General features: G+C 47.8%; 1 protein-coding gene across 1 annotated transcript in view; it reads right to left on the minus strand.

Moving 5' to 3' along the window:
* Positions 1–10,908: 10,908 nt before the first annotated feature.
* Positions 10,909–27,734, minus strand: part of LOC144098519 (uncharacterized) — a 20,972-nt gene continuing 4,146 nt past the window's right edge. The window contains exons 2-4 of the mRNA XM_077631224.1: positions 15,621–15,792; positions 12,464–12,615; positions 10,909–11,535 (exon numbers count right to left, since the gene is read on the minus strand). Of these exons, the coding sequence (XP_077487350.1) occupies positions 11,171–11,535; positions 12,464–12,615; positions 15,621–15,792 (689 nt within the window). The 3' untranslated portion in view covers positions 10,909–11,170. The remainder of the gene's footprint in view (positions 11,536–12,463; positions 12,616–15,620; positions 15,793–27,734) is intronic.

The following is a 27,734-nucleotide window of genomic DNA, read 5'->3' on the forward strand; positions in this document are numbered from 1 at the left end:
CTGAGCCGGAGTACCTGGGTTCGAACCCGACCGCGGCAGCTTCGTTTCAATGGAGGCGAAAGGCGCCCGTGTGTTGTGCGATGTCAGTGCACGTTAAAGACCCCAGCAAGTGGTCGAAATTATTCTGGAGCCCTTCATTACGGCATCTTTTCCCTATTTCTTCTCTCACTCGTCCAGGTGGGAGGCTGCACTTCGCAGCTCGGACCTGGATGAACAATTCTGGGCTCTCCAGCAGGCTCACGACGTGGCCGTGAGGCTTGGCCTTCCGGTCCCGACGTGGGAGCGGCCAGGTTAGTGGTTAATTATCACTACTTGCAGGACCAAATAAAGTTTTCCATCCATCCCACCTTCTTTCCCTCCCTTACGGCATGGTACGGGTGTCCGCCGAGATGTGAGACACTGCGCCATTTCCTTTCCTCAAAAAAACTTTTTTTTTTTCAATGAAATCTCAAATCGGATGTTTTATTAAAATATATAGTTTCTCTGTGAACTTTATACAGCGACGAAGCGTTCTGCCTGCGAAGAGATACAATGCGGGAGACTCCAGAACACAGCGACTGGATATGTTACAAAAATTAAAGGCTGTATCCTTGGAAGGACGTAGTCAAGGGTTCGACGAAAGCTCGTCTGGTCAGGCATTAGTAGAAGCAAAAGATTACAGTCACTGACCAAGTCAAAGTAATAACAAATTGACGTTTCGGAACCCGTACGGGTTCCTTCTTCACAATGAGGCTAAAATGGCAGTGGTCGAAACTTAAATACCCAGAATATGACGTAATGACTGTATGTACACGGGTGGCATCGTCCCTTCCTTCCGGTTCATAGTATCAGGTGTCGTCTGGATGAATGATGACTCAAGCAAAAGCCGTGCCGTCAGGTTCCGCTCTTTGGAAAGAATTGCGGCGTTGTCCCAGGCGATATCATTTATTTTTTATTTATTTTATTTTCAATACTGCAGGCCCCTTTACGGGGCCCTAGCAGGTGGGCATACACAACAGTTACAATGAGGCAAGAACTACATCACACAACACAAGGAAATTTCAAAATGCGGCAAGGACACATGCAAAGATAAATCTGGTAGAACAGTGGTTCATTTGCCTACTTGAGGACAAACTATGTACAATCGGCTCCAGACAAGGTTACCATATGAAGTGATCAAACACGGCTAACAGTGAACAACATGCACGTAGAAGCGAAAAAAAAAAAAAAAACCTTGGCGCTCAAGACAAGATAAGTATATGTTGGAAACAATAATAATACTGAAGGATAGCGGACAATTGAACCCAGGAAAACAAACTATGACTACGCAAGGGGTGATGCACTGATTAAGACGACAAGAAAGAACGGATGTGAAACGGATTATCAATACCCAGAGACCCATGTGTATCACTGAGAGCGTTACTCTGCGGCAATACCGGCCTCGAGCCTTGTAGCGAACGTTGTTAAGGTCGGCGCATGAGTAATCGAGGCATCCAGTTTGTTCCATTCTCGGATGGCTACAGGAAAAAATGAATGTTTAAGTGCATCTGTGCGATAGGAATAATCAGTTAGAGTGAGCGCATGTTTGTGTCGTGTCGGTCGAGTCTGGGACGGGCAAATATATTTTGACACATTGATGTTATAATCGTTATGCAACAGTTGGTACAAAAATTTTAAACGTGCGTGCTTTGCTCTCATTGATAGCGTCGGGAGTCCTGAAATAGCTGCAAGGTTCGATGGGGAGTCAGTACGCTTATATTTGTTATGGATGAACCGTAGTGCCTTTCTTTGTATTTTTTCTAGTTTTGCTATGTTAGTGGTTGTTTGCGGAAACCAAACAGTGTGAGCGTACTCTAAAATAGGTCTTATGAAAGTTTTGTATGCTAGGAGTTTAGTAGATGCTGGTGCGAGTCGGATGCATCTTCTCAAAAAAAAACAGTTTTCGTAAGGCTGCCGATGTTACATTAGCGATGTGTACGTCCCATCTAAAGTCAGCGGTTAGTGTAACACCAAGATACTTATGCTGGGAGACTTTCATGAGTGGCGTACCGTGAATGCTGTAAGGGAAAGATGAGGATACTTTTTTCCTGGTTACTGTCATGCACACTGATTTTTTAGAATTGACGGTCATCTGCCATCTATCACACCAATCCACCACAGCGTCAAGTGACTGGGAAAGCGCAATGTGGTCTTCCGGACTTTCTATTTTCCTGTAGATGATGCAGTCGTCTGCAAATAGCTTAATGTTACATTTAATCTGAGTGGTTATATCGTTAATATAGATAAGGAAGAGAAGTGGGCCAAGAACGGAGCCTTGCGGAACTCCCGAAGTGACCGCGGTTATTTTAGAAGGCATATTTTGAAAGATTACAAATTGAGAACGGTTAGATAGAAACTCTTTGATCCAACCCAGAACTTCCCCCCGCCCGATCATGCACTGCAGCTTTGCGATTAGTTTGTTATGGCACACGCAATCAAACGCTTTGGAAAAATCTAGTAGTAATATATCAGTTTGACTGCAGGTATCAATGCTGAGGGCCAAGTCATGAACGACTTCGATTAACTGAGTGATAGTCGACAGCCCTCGGCGGAAACCATGCTGGTCAGGTGATATCAACTTATTATGCTCTAGAAAATCTGTTAGATGTTTTGAGATTATGTGTTCGAAAACTTTACATGCTGTGCTAGTCAGTGAAATGGGCCTGAAGTTTGATGCACTACTGATATCTCCTCCTTTATGGATCGGAATGATTTTCGCCAGCTTCCAGTCATTCGGTAGTTTTGACACAGCAAGTGATTTGCGGAATATTATGCCGAGATATTTGCTGCACCATTCGGCGTATCTTTTCAAAAATGCATTGGGTATGTTATCAGGCCCGCTGGCTTTCTTCGTATCGATGTTCAAGAGAAGATTGAAAATTCCGTCATCAGTTATGTTTATTTCTCTGATATCTGAAGTTCGGGTGGTTGCCATCAGGGGAATAACGCCATTATCGGTGGTAAATACGGACTGAAAAAAGTCATTAAAGTAATTAGCCTTCGCACTGTTTTCCTCTGGTGTCTGTTCGTGTCCTGCTGTGTTTCTATTGCGGAAGTGGTTCCAGAACCTGTGTGGGCTATAAGTAAGGAAGTCAGGCAGCGTAACACTAAAGTAGTATTCCTTTGATTTCATCATTTTATCCTTGAAGATTTCAACTGCACTGGCTAATTTTTGTGTTCTGTCGGGGTTAGTACCTTTGGACTTAATAGAGCGACGCAGCCTTTTCACTTTGCGTTTTGCATGAATGACCTCTCGCGTGATCCACGGGTTCTTTGTTTCAACGCGCTTGTTTTTTGAGGGGACATATCTGCATATACAGAAAAAAATGATTTCCTTGAACTGGAGCCAGAGGGAGTTTACATCTGAGCTTGCTTCAGATGCTGCTTCGGTTAACATCTGAAACTCGTGTGCAAGATGTGTTGTTATACTAGCGTCGTCGGCTCTATTAAAATTACTTACTGTCGATTGGGAGGAGCGGGTTGTTATTAGAATATTGAGTGGTAACTCGCAGACTGGTATACTGTGATCAGAAATTCCGTCGATTATGTCAAGCTTAGTCTGGTGTGTTGGGAAGTTCTCGCTTACTAGTATTAGATCGAGAATGCTTTTTGCTGTGCCTAGTATGCGAGTTGGACGGGAGACTGTTTGATATAGATTAAAATTCAGCATTAAATCAATGAGTGCATCTGAGGCCGGATCAGTATGGTGCAAGGTACCCCAGTCAATATCCGGAAGGTTAAAATCGCCCATGATGATTAGTCTAGAGTTCCGTACGTGCTCTTGCATATAATCGTGTACAGCACTCAAGCAATCATGTCCGGAAGAGGGGCTCCGATAAACACATCCCACGACAATGCTGACGCCATCACATAGAATCTTGCAAAACATTGCCTCTGCTCCCGGGATGTCCGGCAGAGGGATAAAGGAAAAGTGGTTCTTTATCAATAACGCAACGCCACCACCCCGGGAAAGCCTATCTTTACGTATCACTGAGTAGTTCGGAGGGAAGATTTCTTGACTACCAATATCACTCGAGAGCCACGTTTCTGTGACAGCCACAATATCTGGATCTTGGTCAATGAGGACAATTTCGAGTTGCTCTACTTTATTCACTACACTTCTGGCATTTATGTTCAATAATTTTATTTTTTTGAATTTGCTCTTCGACGCGTCATTCGGGGGCTGGAGACGTTGTCGTTTTGGCTTTCTCGGGTAGTTGCTTTGTCGTTTTTTTTCCCAAACGGCACTTTCACTGCGTTTTCACTGTCCCAGACAAATGCTTGACCATTAATGTACAATTTATTAAAGGAAAGGGACACTTTGTCGCCATTGTCCCGGTTAGGCTTCGCGCTGTCCCACAACTTTTTCCGAATATCTCTAATTTTCCGCGAGAAATCTTCGCCAATGGACAGATCGGAATTTTTAAGCTTGAAGCCTCGTTTCAGTATTGATTCTTTCTCTCTGTAGTCTAAAAGCTTCATAATAACAGGTCTAATTTTGTTTCCAGCAGGCTGCCCCAAACGGTGGATACGCTCGATGGCCACTGCGTCGAGATCTAGTTTATCCTGGACAATATCTTTATTTACCCTTTCTCTGAGTGTTTCCTTGGTCTCTTCCTCACTCTCCGATAGGCCATAGACAATTAAATTACATCTTCTGCTTCGGTTGTCCAAGTCGTCTATTCTTTCCTCTAACCGTTCTATGACTTCGCTCATCTGAGCGACCTGCTCCTGGCAGGAAGTGACCTGTTTCTCTAGTCTAGCAAGAGCATCGAGTTTATTGTCTATGTCCGCCAGCCGCTTCTCCTTTATTTCTTTTATGTCAGAGGCAATTTCTTGAAGCTGCGTAAGTATCTGAGCTGTGTCCGGTCCAGGATTGGCTTCGATATCACCCCCCAACAATAGCAGTTTGCGCAAGCTTACAGTAACATCAAACAACAGCCGCGGGCTGCGTTTTTTCGTGCGCGTGCTCGGCAATCGCATTGGAAGCCACTTTGTGGTTATCAACATCGCGCTGATGTTCTTTCAATCTTCTGGGGAACTTTCCCGTTTCGCCTATGTAAACGTGGTTACAATCACCGCATGGGATTCGGTAGACAACGCCGGGAAAGCGGTTATCTGGCAGGGGGTCCTTGACATTCACCAGCATACTTCGAAGTTTGCTGGAAGGCACGTGTCCGATGCGCAAGTTATATTTGGCGAAAATACGGCGAAAATATTTGGCGAAACGTCAATTTGTTATTACTTTGACTTGGTCAGTGACTGTAATCTTTTGCTTCCTTGGAAGGACGGTTAGGGTGAAAGAAGGAGAGATAAAGAGAGAGGTGCCGTAGTGGAGGGCTCCGGAATAATTTCGACCGCCTGGGAGTCTTTAACGGGCAGCGACATCACAAACCACTCGGGCGCCTTTTACATTTCATCTCCATCGAAACTCGGCCGCCGCGGCCGGGTTCTCCGGCTCAGTATCCGAAGGCCTTAACCACTGAATCACCGTGCCGCCGCGGTGGCTCAGTGGTTATAGCGCTCGGCTGCTGACCCGATAGACGCGAGTTCGATCCCGGCCTAGGCGATCGAATTTCGATGGAGGTGAAATTCTAGAGGTCAGTGTACTGTGCGATGTCAATGCACGTTAAAGGACCGCAGGTGGTCGAAATTTCCGGAGCCCTTCACGCGTCCCTCATAGCCTGAGTCGCCTTGGGACGTTATCAGGGGTCCCACAGGGGTCGGTCCTGGGGCCACTCCTGTTCTTAATCTATATAAATGATATTTCACTCGGTATCTCCTCAAGTATACGTCTGTTTGCAGATGACTGCGTTTTGTACAGGAAAATTAACAATGCCAATGACGTCGTTCAACTCCAAACTGACTTAACACTTATCCACGATTGGTGTCTGAAATAGAAAATGTCTTTGAATACGGAGAAATGCGCTCATTTTTGTTTTTCACGAAAAAAAAATCAAAGTCCAAGCTCAGTATCGCATAAGTAATGAATTGATCACACAGAAATGTACTTACAGATACTTAGGTGTTATACTAACGGATGACTGTTCCTGGAATGCTCACGTGGATCATGTGGTTACCAAAGCCGGTAGGGCACTAGATTTCATACAGCGGAGTTTAAGGTCTTCGCAGCCAAACCTCAAGAAAACTGCTTTTCTCTCTTGTGTTCGACCTATCATTGAATATGCCTGTATTGTATGGGACCCTGCACATCGGGTGTTAATTGAAAAACTCGAAAAAATTCATAACAGAGCAGCAAAGTTCGTCTTGGGCAGGTACGGGCGAAGGGATAGTTGTACAGCAATGAAAAAAGAATTGCAATGGGAACCACTCGCTTCCCGTAGAAGAAAATTGAGGCTAAAATTGCTGTACTTAATAGTTCACGGAAAAACGGGGATTGATTTTGAAAATTACTTAAAACAGCCCTTTTACGTTTCTCAACGACATGACCATTCCCGTAAAATTAGAGAGTACCGTACCAGGACGAACTTGTTTGCAAATTCATTTTTTGTTAAAACAGTGCAACAGTGGAACCGGCTTTCCGAGGAGCAAGTGTGCTCTGCAAGTGAAGATGTATTTTTTGCCAATCTGTAACCCCCTTCGGGCAAATGCGGGGTAACTCTTGAATAAAGAAAAAAAAAACCCATAAACCTAAACCTAAACCACCGCGGCAAATGTGAGACGCGGACGAGCGCTGCCTTGCTTTGGGGGAAGAGTGCACGACCCGGCAAGACTGCGGCTTTGGCGGATAGGTTCGCCTAGCGCGGGACGTTCAAAACGCTTGCTCGTACTGCGAACATATCGGGTTTCATGCGCTTCATTTCTGACGCAGAAAACACTCAAAACACAATTGTATTTACTGAAACTGCGTCATTAGCAATTAGTTTACTTTGACGTCCAGCGGCTTAATTCTTGTTTTAAAGGTTTCATGAATCTCCAACTCTTAAAGAGAGATGAAATCACTACACCGTGTATACTATTACGCCAGTGAGTCTAAATAACGCAGGCTAGAGTCACTGCCTTTATCTCAGGTGCTATACAAGGATGCTGTTAAAAACTTATTTAGGGCCCTAGTACACCTGAGTCGATAGCGGCGTATCGCTATATTTGTCACGCAGGGCAAGTCGCACCACAATCGGGTGAAAAATCCGTAGTGAATGCGGCCAAGTCTTTAAAATTATATTGTAAGCAAGAATAACTGCGTTTTATTTATTCAAATACTTACGAGTAGAATATGCTCCTGGTCGGAACTTCTAACAATAAGGCAACCGAGAATTAAAGAACACCCACCCACTGAGATATTTCTGGGCCAAAACAAAATTCCGGAGGTCAAGGAACTTAAAATACTTGGACTCTACATTCAGAGTAATGCTAAAAACGCCACAGCCATCAAGAAAATGGCCTCTTGCGTAGGTCAATTCAGCACGTTAGTTAGAAGAATCACCAATAAACACAGAGGAGTGAGAGAGGAAGACACCAGGAGACTTGTTCAGGCCTTCGTCCTGAGTAGGATTGTATATATGGCACCGTATTTAAATCTGGACCGGACTGAAACAGAAAATTAACACCCTGATTAGGCAGGCATGCAAATTCGCGCTATGCCTACCCGCAATTGCGCCTACGGATAAGTTGTTGGGGTTAGGAATACACAACACCATAAAGGAACTGATTGAGACTCACAAAATCTCCCAGTTGAAGAGACTCGCTAACTCTAAAACCGGCAAAACAATCATTAGAAAACTCAAAATTGGCTATGTTACCGAAAAATCCGAGAAGCATCGAATACCTAAGAATATTTACGCGATGCTTCAAGTTAAGCCTCTTCCAGAAAATATGAACGCCACGAGACGTGAAGCTAGAAGACTGGCTAGAGCTAAAGCTCTCCATAAATATTACGGTGGCCAAAGGGAGGCAGCCAACGTGGACCCGGCAAAGCATGAGGAGAGGAAGGGCCACGTGATAGCCGCTGTGCTGTAAACCAGGACGATGAAACAACAACAGTCGCCACTGTCCTCACAAACAACATCGAGGAATTATAATGAACTGCACATCTCCAACCAAGAATTTTAACTTTAACCCGTTTCGAAGCCGACTCGGCTCCTTCATCAGGGGTGACTGATGGCAGTAGCTAGCGTCTTTTAAGTACGAAGGGGGGGGGGGGGGGGGGTTAGGTGGCGCACTGCACGCTGGCGCACTGCAGGGAGGTGGTGAACGGTGACTTTTTTCCGTTGAGTTGAAGAGCGAAGTCCCTGGGCATGTACTGGGGGCAGGTTTCCTTTTGTGCGGTTGTTGTTGTTCGGGGTGGTTCGGATATGCCAGGATTCCAGGAGGAACCCGTTGTGGTAATTTGTATCGGTTCAGAAAATGCGGGTTTCCTCGAAGTTGTTTCTATGGTCGGAGCCCTCGGAATGTTCGGCTACTGGATTGCGCTCTTTGCGAATTTGCCGACGTCGTTTTTATGTTGCCGAATTCTTTCTTAGAAATTTTTGGTTTCGCCGATGTAGCTTGCGTCGCAGTCGGCGCATGGAATTTTGTAGACAATGCCTCGGGCTCTTTCTCTCGGCGGCCGGTCTTTGGGAACAGGTTGGCAAAGCGCAACAGTGTTTGTGGGCTTGTGCGCAACCTTGAGACCCCGCACAAAATATAACGTGCGGCTTTGGAAGGTTTCAAACAATACAGAGCTCAAAGGCAGGAACTTGCAATGACAGATGGGTGCCTCATCAATTTTGCCTGAGACGCGTAAGCGGGGCGTTCATATACTGAAACGCTCGCGTGAATGACGTTAGACCTAGCGTAGCGAGCAAGAATGAGCTTTCCGCTCAGTGTCCATGTTATCAAAAAGTGCCAACAATTAAGCTCAGTTCTTGCTCCACTTGCAAAGGCATTGTAAGAGAGCCACAAAACGAAATTCAGTCGCGAATAGCTGTTTAATTATCACTGAACTCGTCCCGGACACCGACAGAGTTCCACACATACATGTTCGGAGCCCTTACTTCGTAACTGAATAGGTAAAGCAACAGAGCCTTTGCGTTGTTGTTATCTGGACACCAGGCGGCATAACATGACCCAGATATTTTTAGATTCCTCATCAGGTTTTGAGCAGCTCACATCTGCTAGGTATAATTATCATCATGAAATTTACGTTAGGGTGTTACGTTTGGCTGCAAGGCCCCTCCTTTGACACTCCATTTACGCCTGCTCTGTACCATCTACGGCAACTGTATCCTAGCCACTTTCATAAAATGTGATCGCTCCTCCCGACTATGTGTATGTTTTCTAGCGATAGCTACATTACGGTAGCATTTCGAGCCTTCAGCCTGGCGGCGCCGCCACGCTGTCACGTGGTTGGTCACGTGGTGCGGAACAGCTGCCGGCGGAGCGGCGCCGTGCTGATCACTGGTTCGTCACCTGATTGGTCACGTGGTGCGGAGCAGCTGCTGCTGCCGGCGGCGCTGCGCGCCGGCGAAACCTAGCGAAACTGACCTGCCACAGCTGTGCGCATGCGCCGTGTCAAGTGGGACGAAGATTAAGAAGGAACGCCCAGCGAAACGGAGCGGCCAAAGACTGACTTTGCAATTCAACTGAGCAAGTTCCACTCGGCCAGCTGTAGCTATCGCGTCACTCCAGGTTTAACCAGAGTTAAACCACCGCCAATTTTTTTCTTCTCGGGTAAGACATGTACGTATTACCCCAACAGCCTTCCATGCTCTAAACGCCGCAACCAACTCCTATTTTCTCGACCTAAACCTTCGCCGCGGTGGGTCAGTGGTTATGTCACTGGGCTGCACACAGTAAACAATTTCCAGCCTTAAAGCGTAATGAGTTAAGGACCTACAGAATTGCTCATTCTCAACATTCATGGATCCCTGGGAGTCCTCACACCGCTCCCAACGCAGTGGTGCAGCGGTGAAACCATGCGCCACTGCCCTGCGATGGCAGGTGCTGCGACGGGTGGGGCTTGTGCGACCCAGATTGCTCTTGCCGAACAAGATCTATCGACCAATCATTAATTTAACTACCACCTGCCACGGCGCGCCGTTAGCTCACAATCCAGTGGGCAGGTTGTGATGACGCCACAAGGTCATCTGCCAACCGAGTGGTGGGCAGGAGAGCGTGAGCAGCCTGCCCACTGTGTCAGGCGGCAGCTCAATTAATCTTGAGAGGTTGCTCGCAGAGAGCAACCTTGATTGCAGCCCAACCCAAGCAACCCAAGTCCTCCCGATGGCAGCACCTGCCATAGAGGAGGAGTAGCGCATCGCTTGACCGCTGCACCACGGTCCCAGGAGTGCTAGGAAGACTCCCAGGGGTCTCTGAATGCAGAGGATGACCGATTCTGCATATATGGACATTAACCCACTATCGTTATCCGAACAACTACCATCCGTGAACACTGGATCTGAACACCGGAGCCGAAGTGAAAAACCGGACTGCTGCCGCACCTAATTCGCATTTGGTTTAACTACGCAAATCGACCATCATTTTTCGTGCATTTTTCGCTCGCCGTCAGCGACGCCAACGGTGGATTTCCTTCGACACGAGCTCCGTAACGCGATCGCGTTAAGACCCTCCACTACGATGTCCGTCATATCCATGCGCCGCTCTGGGGCGTTAAACTCCATCGTAATCATCATCAGCCTGACTACGCCCACTGCAGGACTGTCTGGTTTTTCAGAGCATGCGATCCTCACCCATGCCCCATTCTCGGCGTCTAAGACGGTGTACTTACCGAAAAAACCGGTTGATCACTCGCCGATAAACGTGTTGTGAGTTACAACGCACTTCCACACACACAAAAACAAACTGGGAATACAGGCCAAGTTTTAGGAACGTAGTTTCAGGCTCGCGAGGGCCTGGGACATAGAGTTTTGAGATTGTATTCTCTCGTCATATTTTTGTTTTTCTTTATTCTAGCAGTTTTCCATGCTTGTGTATTCAAAGGGGGAAAAAGAACACGAATTGTAAAACACAGATGGTCATTTATACATAACCTATACAGAAGACGGTCACAAATGTGACAGACCACCTTGGGGACTTGCAGTCACACATTTTATATATCTACACTCTAAGAAATGCCTGCACAAAGGAGAGGCAGTATTTACACGTATGTTCTGAAAAAAGAACCAGACGTCCCGTTCCTCTCCACCAAGCACTTCTAGCGCGAGAGTCTGTATACGGCGAGGGTGCTGACTAGCAGGGCGACGGCACTAGTCGCCACGTGAGAAGAGCAGCGTCCACCCGGAGAGGCAGCGCTCGTGGACGAGAAGTCTTGCTGGCAGAATACGAAGAGGAAGTCGATGGCCGTCGTGTTGTAGGCCGTGGTGGCCTCCGGTCGGCATGCTGAAGAGCTGAGCGCCCGCACCAGGCACCGCGTGTGGCGCACCAGGTCACTGCAGTCGCGCTGCGTGGCCCGGAAACGGAAGATCCGCTTCCACGCCGTCGCGAGGTTAAAGTTCGCCGTGCGGCAGTCGCCCGCGCCGTCAGACACGGAGCCGATGCAGTGGCCGTCGTAGAAGAGATCTGCGGAGACACGCGCGCGCAGCTTACTCGTTAGGTGTTCCGCGTTCGAGCGCGCGGGAATACTGGAAAATAAAAAAGGACGTAGAATACGGACTCGGTAAGCTATAGTGGAGCGGTAAATTCGTGTTTGTTTTTTATCTTCACTGTTGTTTCTTGGATAATCAGCGATGTGGCCACTGCCAATATTTCCACGGCGAATCTTGCTTAGCATTTACCTTCCGCCATGCTCTATGAAATCAGTCTCTATGATTCTCTATGAAATAGGAAAAAACAATCAATCAACTCCAGTGGCTCATATGCGCAGGCCCACGATCGAGTCTGACAAGAGCTCGCCAATTATGAATTGATCCAAAGGAAGCTCTCCGCCTTCTCTCGTGATCCCGAATGAAAGCTTACCACACCGAAGCCGGCACGTCTCTACAGAACCGGAGAAAAGCATACCAATGTCCTTTTATCTACCACGTGAGTTCATAAGAGTTTACAGTACTTTTCCGATTTTAAGTCTAACCCCCACTCTAATTTTTTTGCCTATTTCTTCGCTCACCTATATAATGCATGAGCCTGCAGGCAAGAGTCAGGGCTTCCTTCCGTGAATTGTTACCGCGTGCATTTAAAAGCTCGCTTTAAATCTATAAACCTGATCAATTCTAACCTGAAACGTGACCTCAACCTTAACATAACCTCAATACTAACCTATCCCTAAACAAAACCTAAGCCTAACCCAGCCAATAATGTGTCGGTGCCGTCGCCGTCTAAACGAGCAAAATATCGCGAAGCCTCAGTGCACTGAACTTATGTCGACGGCCGCGAAAGAGAGCAATGAGGATTTGTCCGGGTCAGTTAGAAATTCGCGAGCTCTCGTCCGACGACCCAGGCCCGAATGCGTGCCTCTAGGGCAGTGTGCGATAACGGGGAGGCGTGGCCTTACTCTGCAGCATGGTTCTGTCGGTGGCGCAGAGCAGCTGGAAAGAGGAGACCATGGCCTTGATGAGCCGCTCGAAGTACTCGCGCCGCACCCCACCCAGGTCGGCGCAGTTCAGGTAGTGGAAGGCGTAGCACTCCAGCAGCTCGCCAAAGCCGCTGCGCATGTCGCAAGCTCCCAATCAGTGCAGCTCACACCAGCAGGGCCGTCAACGTTAAGCGCCTGAAGATTTTTACCATGCTCCATTGACTCTGAAGGTAACTCGACTTGGGTGTTAGGGGTGTGACTTTCTTCTGCAGGTGTAACACTCACGCGAAACAGTAGTGGACCTATATACTTTCTTTTTGGAATCGCGTCACCTTACATATCCTGTCGGCATGTAGAAGCGCAGAATGTCACGTGTTTTCTGCGCCTTTGCCCGTGACCTTGACGTGAAAGCTGGCTCACTGCCTTGACATTCACGCTCTGGATCAAACAACAAAACTGCGATCTGTCTGCTCTGAGGCGCTAACTGATCACTAGAAAAATACCCAGCCGCTGGCAGCACGAGAAAAGGTGTTACTACATCCTAACCATTATGCATTTCTGTTCATTGTCACAACATTAGCAGACAACAGATGCGCCGTAATTAATTACGTGCCACTGTAATGGCATAGTCACTAGCGCCACTTCGCGGATCACTAGTGCCTTGTACTCCGCGGCTCGCAACTTGCCGAGCTGCAGCTGAAAAGACTTTCCTTCGACCTGAGATGCCTGCGGAGCCTAGCTGGCGTTTATTCGAAAGAAGCGCCCTGCAAGGCACGCCCGGCGCCTTGAAGCTGAAAAAAAAAACGAACAAACAATGAAAATCGGGTCACTGGGTACAGCTCATGGCTGGGCTGCCTAACCATGGCTGAACCTCCGCCCTTCGCTCCGTCCCCTTCTCCCCGAATCGTGGTCCGTCTGTACCCCCTAGGCAAACAAAAATTTCTCTTCGCAAGACCCTTCCTTCCAAGAGACCCCCACCCCTGCTGTCCCGCTCCCGAAAAGAATTTCCAGCTATTCCACTGACAGCGCCGAGGATGGCTGAAAAGAGAGGTCTTCGCACAGAGCCGTGCGTGACTCCGCCGCCAGTAAATTAAGCGGCAATGCCGTCATGCATTGCCACTCCACGGTGCCAGCAAGCGGCCCAACTCAGAGCCGGGGAGGCGTACGGCGAGAACTGGCAACATAGAAAGCACCCGAGCGATAAGCAGAGTGGCGCGAGCTGCTGCTTCTCGTCTGTCTGCGACGGAGACAGCGCGCGACGAGACTTTCGTCATTCCTTTTTCGCCTCTTCTTCTATTTTTATTTCTCCCTTCGTTTATTTCTTTCTTTCCTTTCTTCGAGCTCCGGTGACTGCACTGGCTCTGAAACTTCTGACGTCGCGCGCATCTCGCCTTCCATTTCTCTCTCTCTCTCTCTCTCTCTCTCTCTCTCTCTGCGTATGTCTCATGGATGCCGTGTCAGTCACACTGACTCCTAAGCATCTCATCCACCCGACGCGGTCTACCAGATCTTTTCTTTTTGCTTCTGAGCTGCTGGGTGCCGAGAGTGTTTCGCGTATCGGACGGGTGACTGAGACGTGAAGAGAGCCGCGTCAACGAGGCGCCATCTTCGCCGCACTAGTGAAAGGCGTGTCTTTGCCGGCAAAAAAAAAAAAAAAAGAAAGAAAATTAGCGTGTTGCCTCGACGCCGAAGACGGGGTAATTAGGGGTGCGCGAATATCTGACCTTGTAGCATGGACCAACTAGCCTAAACTAGGTTTTGATTTATTTGAAGACTTAGAATAATTATCGAATATTTTATATTGAATATTCGAGTTAGACTCGAAAGCTGTCTCCTGGGTGTATTTCAAATATCCGAAAATACATGAATATTCGTGATAATACGAATATTTTGGAGTGTATTCGCAAGCATTAGTTTTCTCTAACTTGGGCAAGACTTGGCGAACCTCACCGGTAGAAACACAGCAACATGACACAATGCGCCGTCCTGTGGAGGCATGCGATTTCTACATTGTATATTAATTACGCGGCACAATATTCTTACCTAGCGGCGTGTGACGTGAGAGTAGCTAGATTGAGGTTTCCTACTGTCGTAAACATATTTATGGCCCTGCAGAATATCTGGTGCTATAGAGTTTTAAAAAATACAAGCACCTCCTTGATAGCGTTACAGCTGGGGCGGTACAGTGCAATGGAGCACATAATTAGCCGCTCGAAATATGAAAAAATACATGCGTTATTCCACTGCTCGAAAACAAAAAAGAAAATCAGATAAAGAGAAATATCATTCCTAAACGAAAAGTTCCCTAATTTGAATCAGAGGCTCCTTCTTTGTGATCTGTATAATCTTATATTCATGCAATTACAGCGATCGATACTTGTTAAGACTTAATAAATACAATGCTAGCAAAAACTCTAAGGTCAATTATGCCGTTTCATTCATGCAAACAAGCGATTTGAGCACTTGAACTCTAAGTAGAATAACAAGAACTATACCAAATTGAACGAATTTTTCGGTTCTTCGGTTTTCGGTTCGGTTACTGTTCTTTGTTCTTGTTTACTCTTTTTCATGCTCATTTTGTGTGTTTAAAGATTATCTCTGATGTATTCAATTTGTTGAACTAACGGACCCCTCATACATCTCCTGCGCCAAGTTCTTGGGTCCCTCCTTTATAAATTTTGTAATGTAAAAACCATGAAATGACAACAAAACATTTCTGATTTCTAAAAGAAACCAAGCCGAAGGTTTTTCTCGGAGATCCATTAAATCTGGCCGGTAAGTACACGTACACATATTAAGTAATCTTGACAGTAAGTACTTGGCCATAAACAAGCATGAGAGCCTAAACAACATCATACCCTCATCTGCCGAATTTAGACCGCTGAAGAGCAGAAGTACCCGTCAGTACTCTCCAATTTACTCTGGTCCACAGCAACCGCATTAAGACTCTGCGAATTTTGATAACTTGATCACTTCAGGTGATTTTCCGCCACCTCAGTGGTTACGGGGCCTCATGTGTGTAAAAAGCTGACGCCGATGTTGCTACTCGTGGCCTGCAGCTATATACCCTTCGCATCGGGTACAGCCTTGGGCCTCGCGGCTGAGTGAGAAATTAAAGTGAAGTGTGCATGCATACTCGCACATGGTGGCCAGATCTCCAGGCTCCACCAGCACCCTGCCCCTGGATCCGAACGCCCTGTTGCGCAGGAAGGCCTCCACCAGGGGCAAGTCGCGCTCCAGGAAGATGTTGAAGCACACGTCGTAGTCCTGCAGGCCCGGCAGGCAGCATCGAACGCTGGGAATCAGACCTGCATTGCCGGTCGTTGACACTTTGACATTCTCGTAAGGATAAAGAAGAAAAAAAAGGGTAGGGTCTTAACGTAGTTAAACCGATTTGATGCGCGAAAGTATGTGTTTAGCCTGCTTGGCTCATGGTTTTGCTTTGCTGGGTCGTCGGCACGTCTGGCGACGATAGTAGACTCAGGTTAAGCTCTGATCGAGGTTAAGCTGTTCTGATCTGTTCTCGCCTGGGATGGAAGTTCATGAGGACGACGATATGCAGTTTACAGCGAGAGTGTGTCGCAGTTTAACACGAGGCGTGATTGGCTGCGTCGGTAGCGTAGTGCTCTCGTGCTGTGGCCAGCGAAGTTGATCTGTTTGCGCCGCCGCGAGTTCGAAAGCCAGTAGCGGCAATATTGATTTTATCTCTGCATAGGGTGTTGCTGTGTTAGGTTTAGGCAATGTCACCCTCAAGGTCGCCCTCCTATTGGCTACAGCTGGCGTGACGCCCCTCCGAACTTACCCGAGCTTAGCCGAGTTACTCCAATGCTACATGCCAGATTATTGGTTAGGACCCTGTTAAGTATACTGCTTGCAGCACACTAACATATCGCGACGAAAGTGGAACGAGCGAACAGTGTCGGAAACACCCCCCATCCTCCTCTGTAAAATAAAAAAAATAAAGGGGCCACATAGGATCCGCCTTAAGGGCATGACGCGGTAGCGTTAATGTATTAAAGCCCGTATTATGCACAATTGGTCATTCTCTGCTTACATTCATAGACTCCTGGGAGTCGCCATACCACTCCTGGCGCAGTGGTGCAGCGGTTAAATTATGCGCCACCGCCCTGCGATACATGTGCTGCCACCGGTATTGCTCGTGTGACCCCAGGTTGAGCTCCAAGAAACCTATCGAGACCAGTCATGATATAACTGCTAGCTGCCACGGTGGGCAGTTTGCTTAAAATCCGGTGGGCGGGTTGTGATGATGTCTCAAGATCACGTGACCTATGTGTCCTACCTGCCACGCAGGTTGCTTCTCGGTGGACTTTTCGCTCACGGCCAGCGACGTCGGCGGCTTTTCTGCGACACGGGATCCCTGATTCGATCACTCTAAGAAAGCGGACACCACGCCTAAATGCCGTCTTCAGAGGATAAGAAGGATGGAAACTGCACATGTAGACGTTATACGCAAAAAACAGCCGTTGAGTTAGCTTTAATTCAGTTCTGACTTCACTCGCAGGTGCTTGGTATAAGCGCTGGCTGCGTCGTCGGAGCGAGGCACAGAGGCATGCCTCTTGGCTGGGCCTGGACCATGGGTCAACAACAATACGCAGCAATTGACAGACAGAAAGCAGTATAGCAAATATGAATCTCAATATATGAAGACAATGGCGGGGTAAGAGAGAGTGATTAGTGAAATCGGAACGGTTACATCGCACTGTACGGAACGCTGTTTCAATTAGCGCTGAAAGGCAGCACAATAGAACTTGGAAAAAACTTGAGGGGGTACTCAATCTCCGCCTTGACGGTATGACGCGATAGCGTTAATGTGTCCCTTCAGCGGCCTGGGGTCCTCTTTGCATTTCAATTCGCACACACGGACAGTGTTCTTTCTTTTACCATCACATAGAGCTTGACCTACCCTTAAGTGTTCAATTCGATATCATTACAGAGCCCTCCCGCGGAAATAGCCCTTCCCTATCGCCTAGTCTCTGCCAATGTGTCCACATATGCGGAATTGGTCATTCTGTGCATTACATTCTTGGATCCCAGGCAGTCCTCGTACCACTTCTGGCGCAGTGGTGCTTGTGAGATCCAGATTGCTTTTCCCGAGCAGCCTCTCGCCAGTGATCATTAATTTAACTGCCATCTACCATGGTTGGCAGGTTGCGACGACGTCACAGGGTCACGTGACCAAGGTGGCAGGTGGGCCACCTGCTTTTCTTGACGCGCCGACGACTAGGTCGCCGCTTATCGGGACCCTTAACGCTGTCGAATTCGTATGCGTATTGAACAGGAGACTGAAATGATGCAAAGAGTGTACTACATATATAGCACTGTCTCCGCGTCATATGACAAGGCGGACTAAGTTCTGTGCTAGTAACGAAGCGCATCATAAACCGTTTCGGTCTACCCACGTTTTGTTATAGGATTCTTCATGACTATGTGGTTCTTCGCAACTGAGAAAGCATTTATTTTCTATTACACCTATAAATTTAAACTGAAGTTAATCTAGCACGATCTTAATTTAATAAACAATTACCCAGCATTTACAAAGTGGACTAAAACTAACAAAGAAACAAGAATTCTCTTTAGTCCAAGGTTCGACGGAACACCGTCTGGTCAGGGCGAAGCATGATTTATTCACAAATGAAAATTGGGTCACTGACCAAGTCGAAAGATGAAAAAATGACGTTTCGGGTCCCATACGGGGCCCTTGTTCACATTTTTTCATCTTTCGACTTGGTCAGTGACCCAATTTTCATTTGTGAATAAATCAAGAATTCTCTTTGCTCCATTGTGCGAAAGATTTATAAAAGGTCTCTACAAACCTCCAGGAGCGAATAAAAGCCTCGCCCACTTAAGCTGCACCAAAGATGCTTTGTGACCACATTGTCTTGAATATTTTTCTTTCAGATTTCAATAAAATGCGCTATCAAACAGGGGCTCGCACTGAGTTACCTTGTAGCCGCCTATGTGCGGAACTTTTCAAAGCTTGGTGGGCATATGGGAAAAACTGTCGTGAATGGGTATGCTGATTGTTTAGGTGTTCATTCCAAATTATAAGAGTCGTCTAAAGTTCGTGGGATTGCGAAGCTTCCTGAGCGCGCTAGGTCCACGCCGTGACCTCGACGACGGATGTACAGGCGCGGCCCACACTTACCGACCGTTTCGGAACGGCAGCTAAGCGACTGTGGGATTCACGAACGTGAACAAATGAAACTCGAACGAGAGAGGACCAGAGGTGGGTAACCTCATGAGCGCGACCTCAACCTCACGTCGTGAGGTGAGGTTGAGGTGATGTCGGCGACAGCTCGAAATTTTGTGAGTGAGGTCAGCAAATCAGACCTCAACCTCACGCGTGAATTTGAGGTTGAGTGAGGTCGTCATTCGGTGAGGTCGAAATTTTGAGGTCGAGACTTTTTGCAGTTGCCACGTCTTACTCCGACGAGTGCCGCTTCCGAAGCGGAGTTTCAGCGCATCACCGCAGTGTTCATGCAATGACGCTTGGTGTTCGGTTTCCCCTGTTTGGACAACCGGATGCCACAGTTCCCTCTTAGCTTCCGGTGCTGCGCCGTAATGTCCGTTCAGTCCGAACCTACAGGAAGACGCACGCCTCTGGTCTTCCCGGAAGGAGTGTTACTGTCACAGCGCGCCACTCTCCCTCCCCCTTGCCCCGCTGGCGTTTCACCCGGCTGCCTACCGGTCGGCTCAAACTCCCGGGAGCGCGCAAAGCACGTAACTCACGTTTACCCGCGGTAGCTTTGTTTGATGCCGCAAACAAATAAGTTCAGTCCAACAAGCACGCAATAAATTCGTCGCAGCGCGGATGGCCCCAAGCAAGACTGCTTCGTGTTCATGCTCGTTGCCGGCACTGACGTCATGGCTCTTGCCTTGCAGTTGAATAAAGGGGATCCTGCTGTACATTACCAGCTGACTTAACAGAAACTGGAATAGTCGGCACAGGCGAGAGAATGTGATTCAGGTGGTTCCTAACAATGACACCTGTTGATTTGATTTAAAAAAGCACGAAGCCGGAAAAACCTGTAACAGCATCGAAGCTTTTAATCAGTGACTTCCGCTTTCGAATCTCACGCTAATTCTGTATATTGCTGTTCCAAAATGCAAGCAGATGTAAATATAATATCGCTTTTTTATTCTTCTTAATAACCTCTCTTTGGTCTCCCGTTCCTTCTCGGAAATTTGCTTCTTATGACGAAACCCGCACACGATAGCGGTGTCGCAGCGGCGAAAAAATAAAAAAAAAACTATAATGAATGTATGCATGGTGGTGTGGTAGCCGATTCCTTTTCCTTTTTTTTTTTAATGAAGGTGTGTGAATGGAACTTATTACATGTTCGCGCTGTGCTGCTGAGTCGCTGTTAATATGACGTTTAATGGGGCACGCTGTTGTTAGCTTCTGTTTTTAGTGTGCGATTTCTGTTTGTATGTTTCTAATCATTCTCTTTTTTTTTCTCGTATGGGATCAGTTAGGTTGGCGGCCTGCCTTGCAGATGACCAGGCACTACACGTTATCTTTCCTTTAACTATTTTGCAGGGACCCATCGTTCACCTTCAACGGCTTCGCAGAATGCTCGCGCGGTGCTCGTGGGTAAAAAACGTCGAGGATGCTGGCGTACCATTGATTGATTCAGTTTTGAAGGGAAACAAGTGATTGACTTAAAGCAGCTTGTATCAGACTGGCTGACGAAATGGTACCCAGAATTCTGTTGAGACGTATGAGTACTTAGGTTCCCCCCCACCCCCCACCCAGAGGTTGGGGGGGGGAGGCTCGGAAAAAGATATCGCTGCGGGGAAATTTGAGCGGAGAGCCATGGTGCTCTTGACAGAGAGAGTGGTTCACGTTGTTTACTCTAGGACAGTTATTTTGACCCGTGTGATTGCGCCGCCGCGGTGGCTCAGTGGTTAGGGCGCTCGACTACTGATCCGGAGTTCCCGGGCTCGAACCCGACCGCGGCGGCTGCGTTTTTATGGAGGAAAAACGCTAAGGCGCCTGTGTGCTGTGCGATGTCAGTGCACGTTAAAGATCCCCAGGTGGTCGAAATTATTCCGGAGTCCTCCACTACGGCACCTATTCTTCCTTTCTTCTTTCACTCCCTCCTTTATCCCTTCCCTTACGGCGCGGTTCAGGTGTCCAAAGATATATGAGACAGATACTGCGCCATTTCCTTTCCCCAAAAAACCAATTATTATTATTATTACCCGTGTGATTTTAATAGTTGGCACAGTGTTGGAAGACGTAATCTAGCCCCTTCTTTCAAAATGCCGCGGGTTCATTGAGTCATCGGAGAATTCCCAGGATTTCGACACCATTACCATCGCCACCTGGAGGGAAGTGGCGGAAACAGGGGAGGGTCTTGACCTCCCAGGAACATCAACATCATCATCATTAATTATTAGCTGCAAGTATTCCTATTTTCCCGCACAATAATTGTCTTCGGTTACTGGGTAATGTCCAATATTTAGTCAATACTCCGGCAACATTTAATTTGGTAGCGGTATATCAGGATTCCCCGGGCTCATGAGGATACACTGTTAGCGTCATCATCATTGCCATCATCGCGGGAGTCAAAGGCACGTGTCGTTGCATGATCTTTGCAGTATGATATACATGAGAACTGGCGCGTTTACCTGCTGGACAATCTGAATGCCATTATTGTGGACAGGGTTGTGGGCACTCTTTGTAATGCGTCATGCGCGCTTGAGTAGTAATGTGGGATCCATATGGATCTTGAAATGGGGGTGGAAGGGGCGTGGATGGGGGCCTGGTATGACGAGAAATTACATCGTTGTCACGTGAGTAGGTGTGATGTCACATTACAGCGTCGTCACGTGACTAGGTTTGATGGCACATTACATCGCTGTCACGTGACCTGGTATGACGTCACACTCACATGACGACATCAGTAATTATACTAATCAGTGTTAGCGTTACCTTGTCATATTAACTAGTATTAATTAATTATATGGCGTCATCACCTTCGTCGCGTGACTCGTCGGCTCGTGACGTCGCTTGGCGCCGTTTATTGCGGACACTTTTTTTGCGGATATGACCTTGAAAGTAAGCCATCTAATGCTTTCGCATTAATAAAAGAAGCCGCACGCTTCTACACAGATAAATACAACGTGCCACTGTTGGTGTACTAGAGTGGCAGCTTGTTAAGTGTTTTCGAAGGCAACATACAGAGGACTGAAAAGAGCATTCTCGCTATGCCAGATAGAGCTAGAAAATCTAAATATACTGATATGCGTCTGCATAACCGTCGCAGTGGAAAGTACATCGACGACCAGTTTCTTATGTTAGGTAACTATTCTCAAGCCTGAAAAGTGCATCGTGAATACCTAACCCCTCCTCCAAATTTCTGGTTGATGGTGTAGGAGGGCTGTGTTTGTCAACTGCAGGTTCGTGCGTGAATGAGCGCGAGGCTTCCAATACGAACAAGTATACACGAAGCAGGTTGCCAAATATTGGCACATATAAAGTACTCACCGGCGTACTGGTGGTAACCGCGTATGTTACACCCCTGCCCGCAGGCTATATACTCTCTGAGGGTTCATCCCAGATTATAAGCTTCTCCTATTGCGTGCACATCAATAGTGTCTGTACACACCTTATTAAATAATAGCAACATCATTTTGGCTTTCCTGTCTCACAGGATTCTCAGAATTGTTTTTAACTGATAAACTTCTTAATCGCTTTTTGTTTTGTTTTTCGTTTGTTTTCTGAGGTCGAGCAGCCGACCTCAACCTCACAATTTGAGGTTGAGGTGAGGTTGAGTGAGGTCAGCAGTGGCCTCAGGAAAAGTGAGGTGAGAGCGTCCAGGGAGACCTCAACCTCAACTGATGAGGTTGAGGTTGAGTGAGGTCGGGAAATTCTTTTTCAGGTTGAGGTGAGGTCCATATTTTCGAGGTCAAATGCCCACCTCTGGAGAGGACCTAAATGGGAGAATTGTGCTGTCGAGAATATTGAGTCAACTAATCGCTCGATGAACTCTGTGTGGGGTTTGGAACTATGACTATTCGAATCAATGAAAGCCGTCTTATTTGAAGCAAGGTTGTTCCTAGTCTTTAAATTCCTATTTGAGCCGTGCCGTTGCCAGTTCATGTGTCCGTGAGGTACATTTTTATTCCTCCGTGGACTCGTGTAAGATTGTCTGGTAGTACATGTATTCACGATGGAAGGTGATCCCATTGGTTCGTTGCCTGACTTAAAAATAGACGTTGCAAGTTCTCTGTCCTTTATAGATGAGCTTTATTTGGTTGACAACGCCCATTTCGGATAGAAAGAAAGAAAAGGTCTGCAAAGTTTAGCTTTCTAGATGAGTTCAGGGAGAGTAGCTAGGCGGTTTATGTGGGTTTAACGTCCCAACGCGACTCAGGTTATGAGGGACGCCGTAGTGAAGGGCTCCGGAAATTTCGATCGCCTGGGGCTCTTTAACGTGCGCTGACATCGCACAGTACACGGGCCCCTGGAATTTCGCCTCCATCGAAATTCGACCGCCGCGGCCGGGATCGAACCCGCGTCTTTCGGGTCAGCAGCCGAGCGCCACAACCACTGAGCCACCGCGGCGGCCGGAGAGCAGCTAGAGGAGGCAGATGTTTACCAAGGGGACTGAATTTCAGCGACGGGCATACCGCCCACAACGAAAACACGCGAGACAAAAAGTAAGCTGCGCCGATAACAAAGTTATCATTCCCCGCGTGTCGCACCACTTCTTCCTTTGCATGCCCTCTGGAGATTACTACTCCACATCAGGGTGCACGCTGCGGAAGCTGGACGCTTGTGGCGGCTAATAACGTTGCGAGGGGCGTCCGTTGTATTCCGCTTCCTCTTCCGGTCGCGGTGGAAGTGGCGAGGGAGTGCCAGCGAACATCCGCTTTGTTCTGACAGTCGCTATCAGCAGCCGGCTGGACGGTAATTGACTCCGTAGCTGCCGCTCAGATTGATGACTTCTGAGCGCTCACGCTTGTAAATAGTAAGAGGAAACAACGCAATCCGAGTGATGTTGCCAGTTATTAGACACTTTTGGCATACCGTGTTATCGCTACCGGTACCGTAGTACCGGGAGCCCGCGCGCAGCCAATGCGCATGCGCAAATCATCCCGGCAGCTGCGCGTGCGCTTGCAGCATCGGGACCATTCAGAGCGTGCTCACCGGCGGTGGGCGGGCTCTCGGTACTCCGGTAACGGCCGCGGTGGCTCAGTGGTTAGGGCGCTCGACTATTGATCCGGAGTTCCCAGGTTCGAACCCGACCGCAGCGGCTGCGTTTTTATGGAGGAAAAACGCTAAGGCGCCCGTGTGCTGTGCGATGTCAGTGCACGTTAAAGATCCCCAGGTGGTCGAAATTATTCCGGAGCCCTCCACTACGGCACCTCTCTCTTCCTTTCTTCTTTCACTCCCTCCTTGACCCTTCCCTTACGGCGCGGTTCAGGTGTCCAACGATATATGAGACAGATACTGCGCCAGAAGACGAAATTTTCGTTTAGATTTTCTTTCATTACTTCTTAATAATAAACTCAGACTTGACCCTTCTGCTTATCTTTCCCCAATGCCAACACGGAATACACGACACTATCACAAAGCTCTTTTAAAACCATATTTTGCCCGGACTAACTCGTTCAAGTTTTCCTTTTTCCCACGCACCATATCTGACTGGAACTCATTAACCGAACCAAATCAACCCTGAAAAACAGACGCGTTCCTCAGCCATCTTTGATATTGCGTATTATGTATTTTTTTCTGCTTTGTCTTGCATTGCTGTATTGTTGTTTTACTACATTGTCTTTGCTGTATTGTTGTATTTTTGTTGCTATACTTTTGCTTTTTGTGCACCTGCCCTTCCTGCCTGGACCTAACCATGGTCTGCAGTATGCACATAAATAAATAAATAAATAAACCCAACTTCAAAAGTGGTGCCTTGGAATTATTACAAAGGTTTTACGAAATAACTCTAGGAAATAAAATGCATATCCTTGCGAGTTACTGTGAAAATTACGTCTTTCTGAAACTGTCTCCCCTGCGATAATGGCCCCGGGCGAAGCAGGTATTCTGTAAATATTTAAATATATATGAAGACGTGAAATGCGCTTGCGAAGCCATTGGTTTTTATGGAGGCAAAACGCTAAGGCGCCCGTGTGCCGTGCGATGTCAGTGCACGTTAAAGATCCCCAGGTGGTAGAAATTATTCCGGAGCCCTCCACTACGGCACCTCTTTCTTCCTTTCTTCTTTCACCCCCTCCTTTATCCCTTCCCTTACGGCGCGGTTCAGGTGTCCAACGATATATGAGACAGATACTGCGCCATTTCCTTTCCTCAAAAACCAATTATTATTATTATGATTAAGCCAGTGGTTACTTTTGCTCCACGATATTTGCGGGGCAGTTCACTCAACTGCGCCGCTTTAACGAACGTTTTCCTTCTTCCGCCACACTCCGTCACTGATTCCGAACATTCGGCAGAGCGCCTTTTCAACTTCCTCCGCCCGGCAGCGGCTCCAATTCCCTCAGGGGCCGGGCCGCGTGGTAATCTTCGCCGGCGGGCTCCTTTCCGCCCGCTGCCGCAAACATAGCGATGGCCCGGGAGGGCGCGCCTACGGAACCCGTGCCAAGAAGGCAGCGCTCCAGAATAACGTGCATCTCGGCGCGGACGCAGCGGCAGCCACGACGCAGACCCGCGCATTCTTACCGCGTCGCTTCCACGAAGAGTGCGCGGGTGGGCACGACCGGACTTGGAGCGGCGCGATTCGTGGGAGGCCGCGGATCGCTGCGGCATGAGCGTAGTCGGCGCGCGTGTACGATGACGCGTACGAGTGCGTGGTGGTGTATCGGCGTCGTCTTAAAAGCGACGCCACTACCGACGCGGCTGAGGCAGCGGCGAATTAGTGTTGTTCGCTTCCAGGGATTGGAGGGCTGGCAGCGTTTCAAAGGCAGATTTTTTCGGAGCATGTAGGCAGGTGTGGACATGCTTGCTAGAGCGTACTAAGTCACCTGGACGTTTAGCTTTTCGTCCTAATTGCTTAGTGGCAGCTCTCCGGCTGCAGAAAATTTTTAAGGAAGGGTTAATCGCAACTGCCATTCTCCAGAGCGCAGCTGTAACCGCATACAGCTATAAAGCTACAAGTTCCTTTCCTTGAAAACTTTGTTGCTACCGGAAAGCTTAGCAACGGCGGGATCGATCCCACGCAGCCTAGGGTAGTGCCTCTACCATATGAGCTAGTATGCGGGAGGTGCGATCCCAATTGTCGTCGGGTACCTATAGGTTTAACAATTGGGTATAAGCTTTCCCCAGGCTTTTTACTCGACTTCTCTGGGGTGAAATAGTTTAATAATAATTGGTTTTTGGGGAAAGGAAATGGCGCAGTGTCTGTCTCATATATCGTTGGACACCTGAACCGCGCCGTAAGGGAAGGGATAATGGAGGGAGTGAAAGAAGAAAGGAAGAATGAGGTGCCGTAGTGGAGGGCTCCGGAATAATTTCGACCACCTAGGGATCTTCAACGTGCACTGACATCGCACAGCACACGGGCGCCTTAGCGTTTTTCCTCCATAAAAACGCAGCCGCCGCGGTCGGGTTCGAACCCGGGAGAAATAGTTTGAAAATGGGTCTTTAACCTCACTTGTTTGAAACATTTATTTGATCAGGTTCCTTTCTCCTTTGTTTCACGGGAGAGAGAGGCAGGGCTGAGAAGTACAATAAAAAACAGTTAAATAGTTCAGATTGCCTTTTAAAGAGACGAAACTTCTGTGAAATGAAAGCAACACTCATTTTGCTGCGAAAGTGAGAACCTTTTTTTCAGAGGTTAAGGAAAACGTATACGCTGCTAGCATCACCCATTCATGTCTGAACTACTGCGCCTCGGATGAAAGCCACGTGTAACCACACCGCATAATGTTAGAACAGATGACAGCACACTCTCATCGTAAATATCTCTGAAATTTACCCCGTTCATTGCTCAGGGGTGATGCCATTGAGTTTCCGGTTTCAGCCAACTAGGCTAGTGGACAACTACGCCGAATATGAACAAGAACTTCGCCGAAGTTCTGGACAGCTTTTCTGAAACAGTGATCGCAATAAAAATAAAGTGGAAACAATAATGCGCTAAAATCTTGTGACAAAGTAGATATGGAAAGGCCCAGTCCTTTTCATAAAGTACCGTCTAGCTACATGCGCGCAATTTTTTTTAAAATAATTATGATTATTTAGCAAAATTGTATTGAAGGAATCATAAGCGAAACGGCAGAAAATCCGAGGGGTATGCGAGCTTATGAATTTTCCCTGTACTGGAAGCCGCATCTGGTACAGGACGGTGTTAATTCGAAGACAACGGCGGAGGCCTTTGTCCTGTAGGAGACGTAAACGGGCTGCTGGCGCGGCTGCTCATGATGATGACTCACGCCTGATATGTGAACTAGTGAGATATAATTTATTTTCAAATACTTCAGATAAGAGCACCCAAACAGTGTGTTAACTTGAAAGGAAAACATCCTTAACGGTCAACAGTCAGAAGAAGACGATGCGAGACGCCCTGAAGCCCAAGAACAGACTAGATTGGTGCCACCACTTTGCGTGCTCTAGCAGCTGCTCTCTGCTGAGATATGGGCTGAAAAAATGTCATGTTCGCCGGCGACTCGGTAAGCAACGGAGTAACTTTTTCCAGGGAACAAAGTGTCGCAGCAACCTTGATATGCTTCGTCCGTTCCGCGAGCGCCCGTAATCGATAGCCTGAGTCCCGTGCCTCGGCGCGTGTATGTCACCAACGGTGCCGACGGGTCGACGCTAGTCGGATGACAAGAACGCCCCTCGAGAGAAGTTCCCGGAAGGGAGACGGCTGCAGTGAATCGCGTAAGCGAATAATAATAATAATAATAAAAAAGGATGGAGGGCATGCCTCGCTCTCACTAACCGGAACCTTAGGTGTCGAAGCCCTCACTGGCAGCGGATGGGAAGATAGCGGACGTGGAATGGAAGTCCTCAAGGTCGCCGCAAACGACGCATATTATACCTGCTACGTACTAAGAATTTTTGAACATATAAGTGGGTTTCTGAGTCCGAAACGAAATGCAGGCGTGGCGTTTTGGGTTCCAGCCGGTGAGTTTGGAAATGTATTTTTAATTTAGAAATGCAGTTCTGCGCTGCGCATGACAGATGTGATTTTTCAACCTCTTTTGAGCCCGTGTTGCCTCAATAGCTCCGCAGCCTCATCTGTGGGCAGTCTGTGGGGATGCA

This window comes from Amblyomma americanum, chromosome 7 (genome assembly GCF_052857255.1).
Source record: "Amblyomma americanum isolate KBUSLIRL-KWMA chromosome 7, ASM5285725v1, whole genome shotgun sequence".
Classification (NCBI taxonomy): domain Eukaryota; kingdom Metazoa; phylum Arthropoda; class Arachnida; order Ixodida; family Ixodidae; genus Amblyomma; species Amblyomma americanum.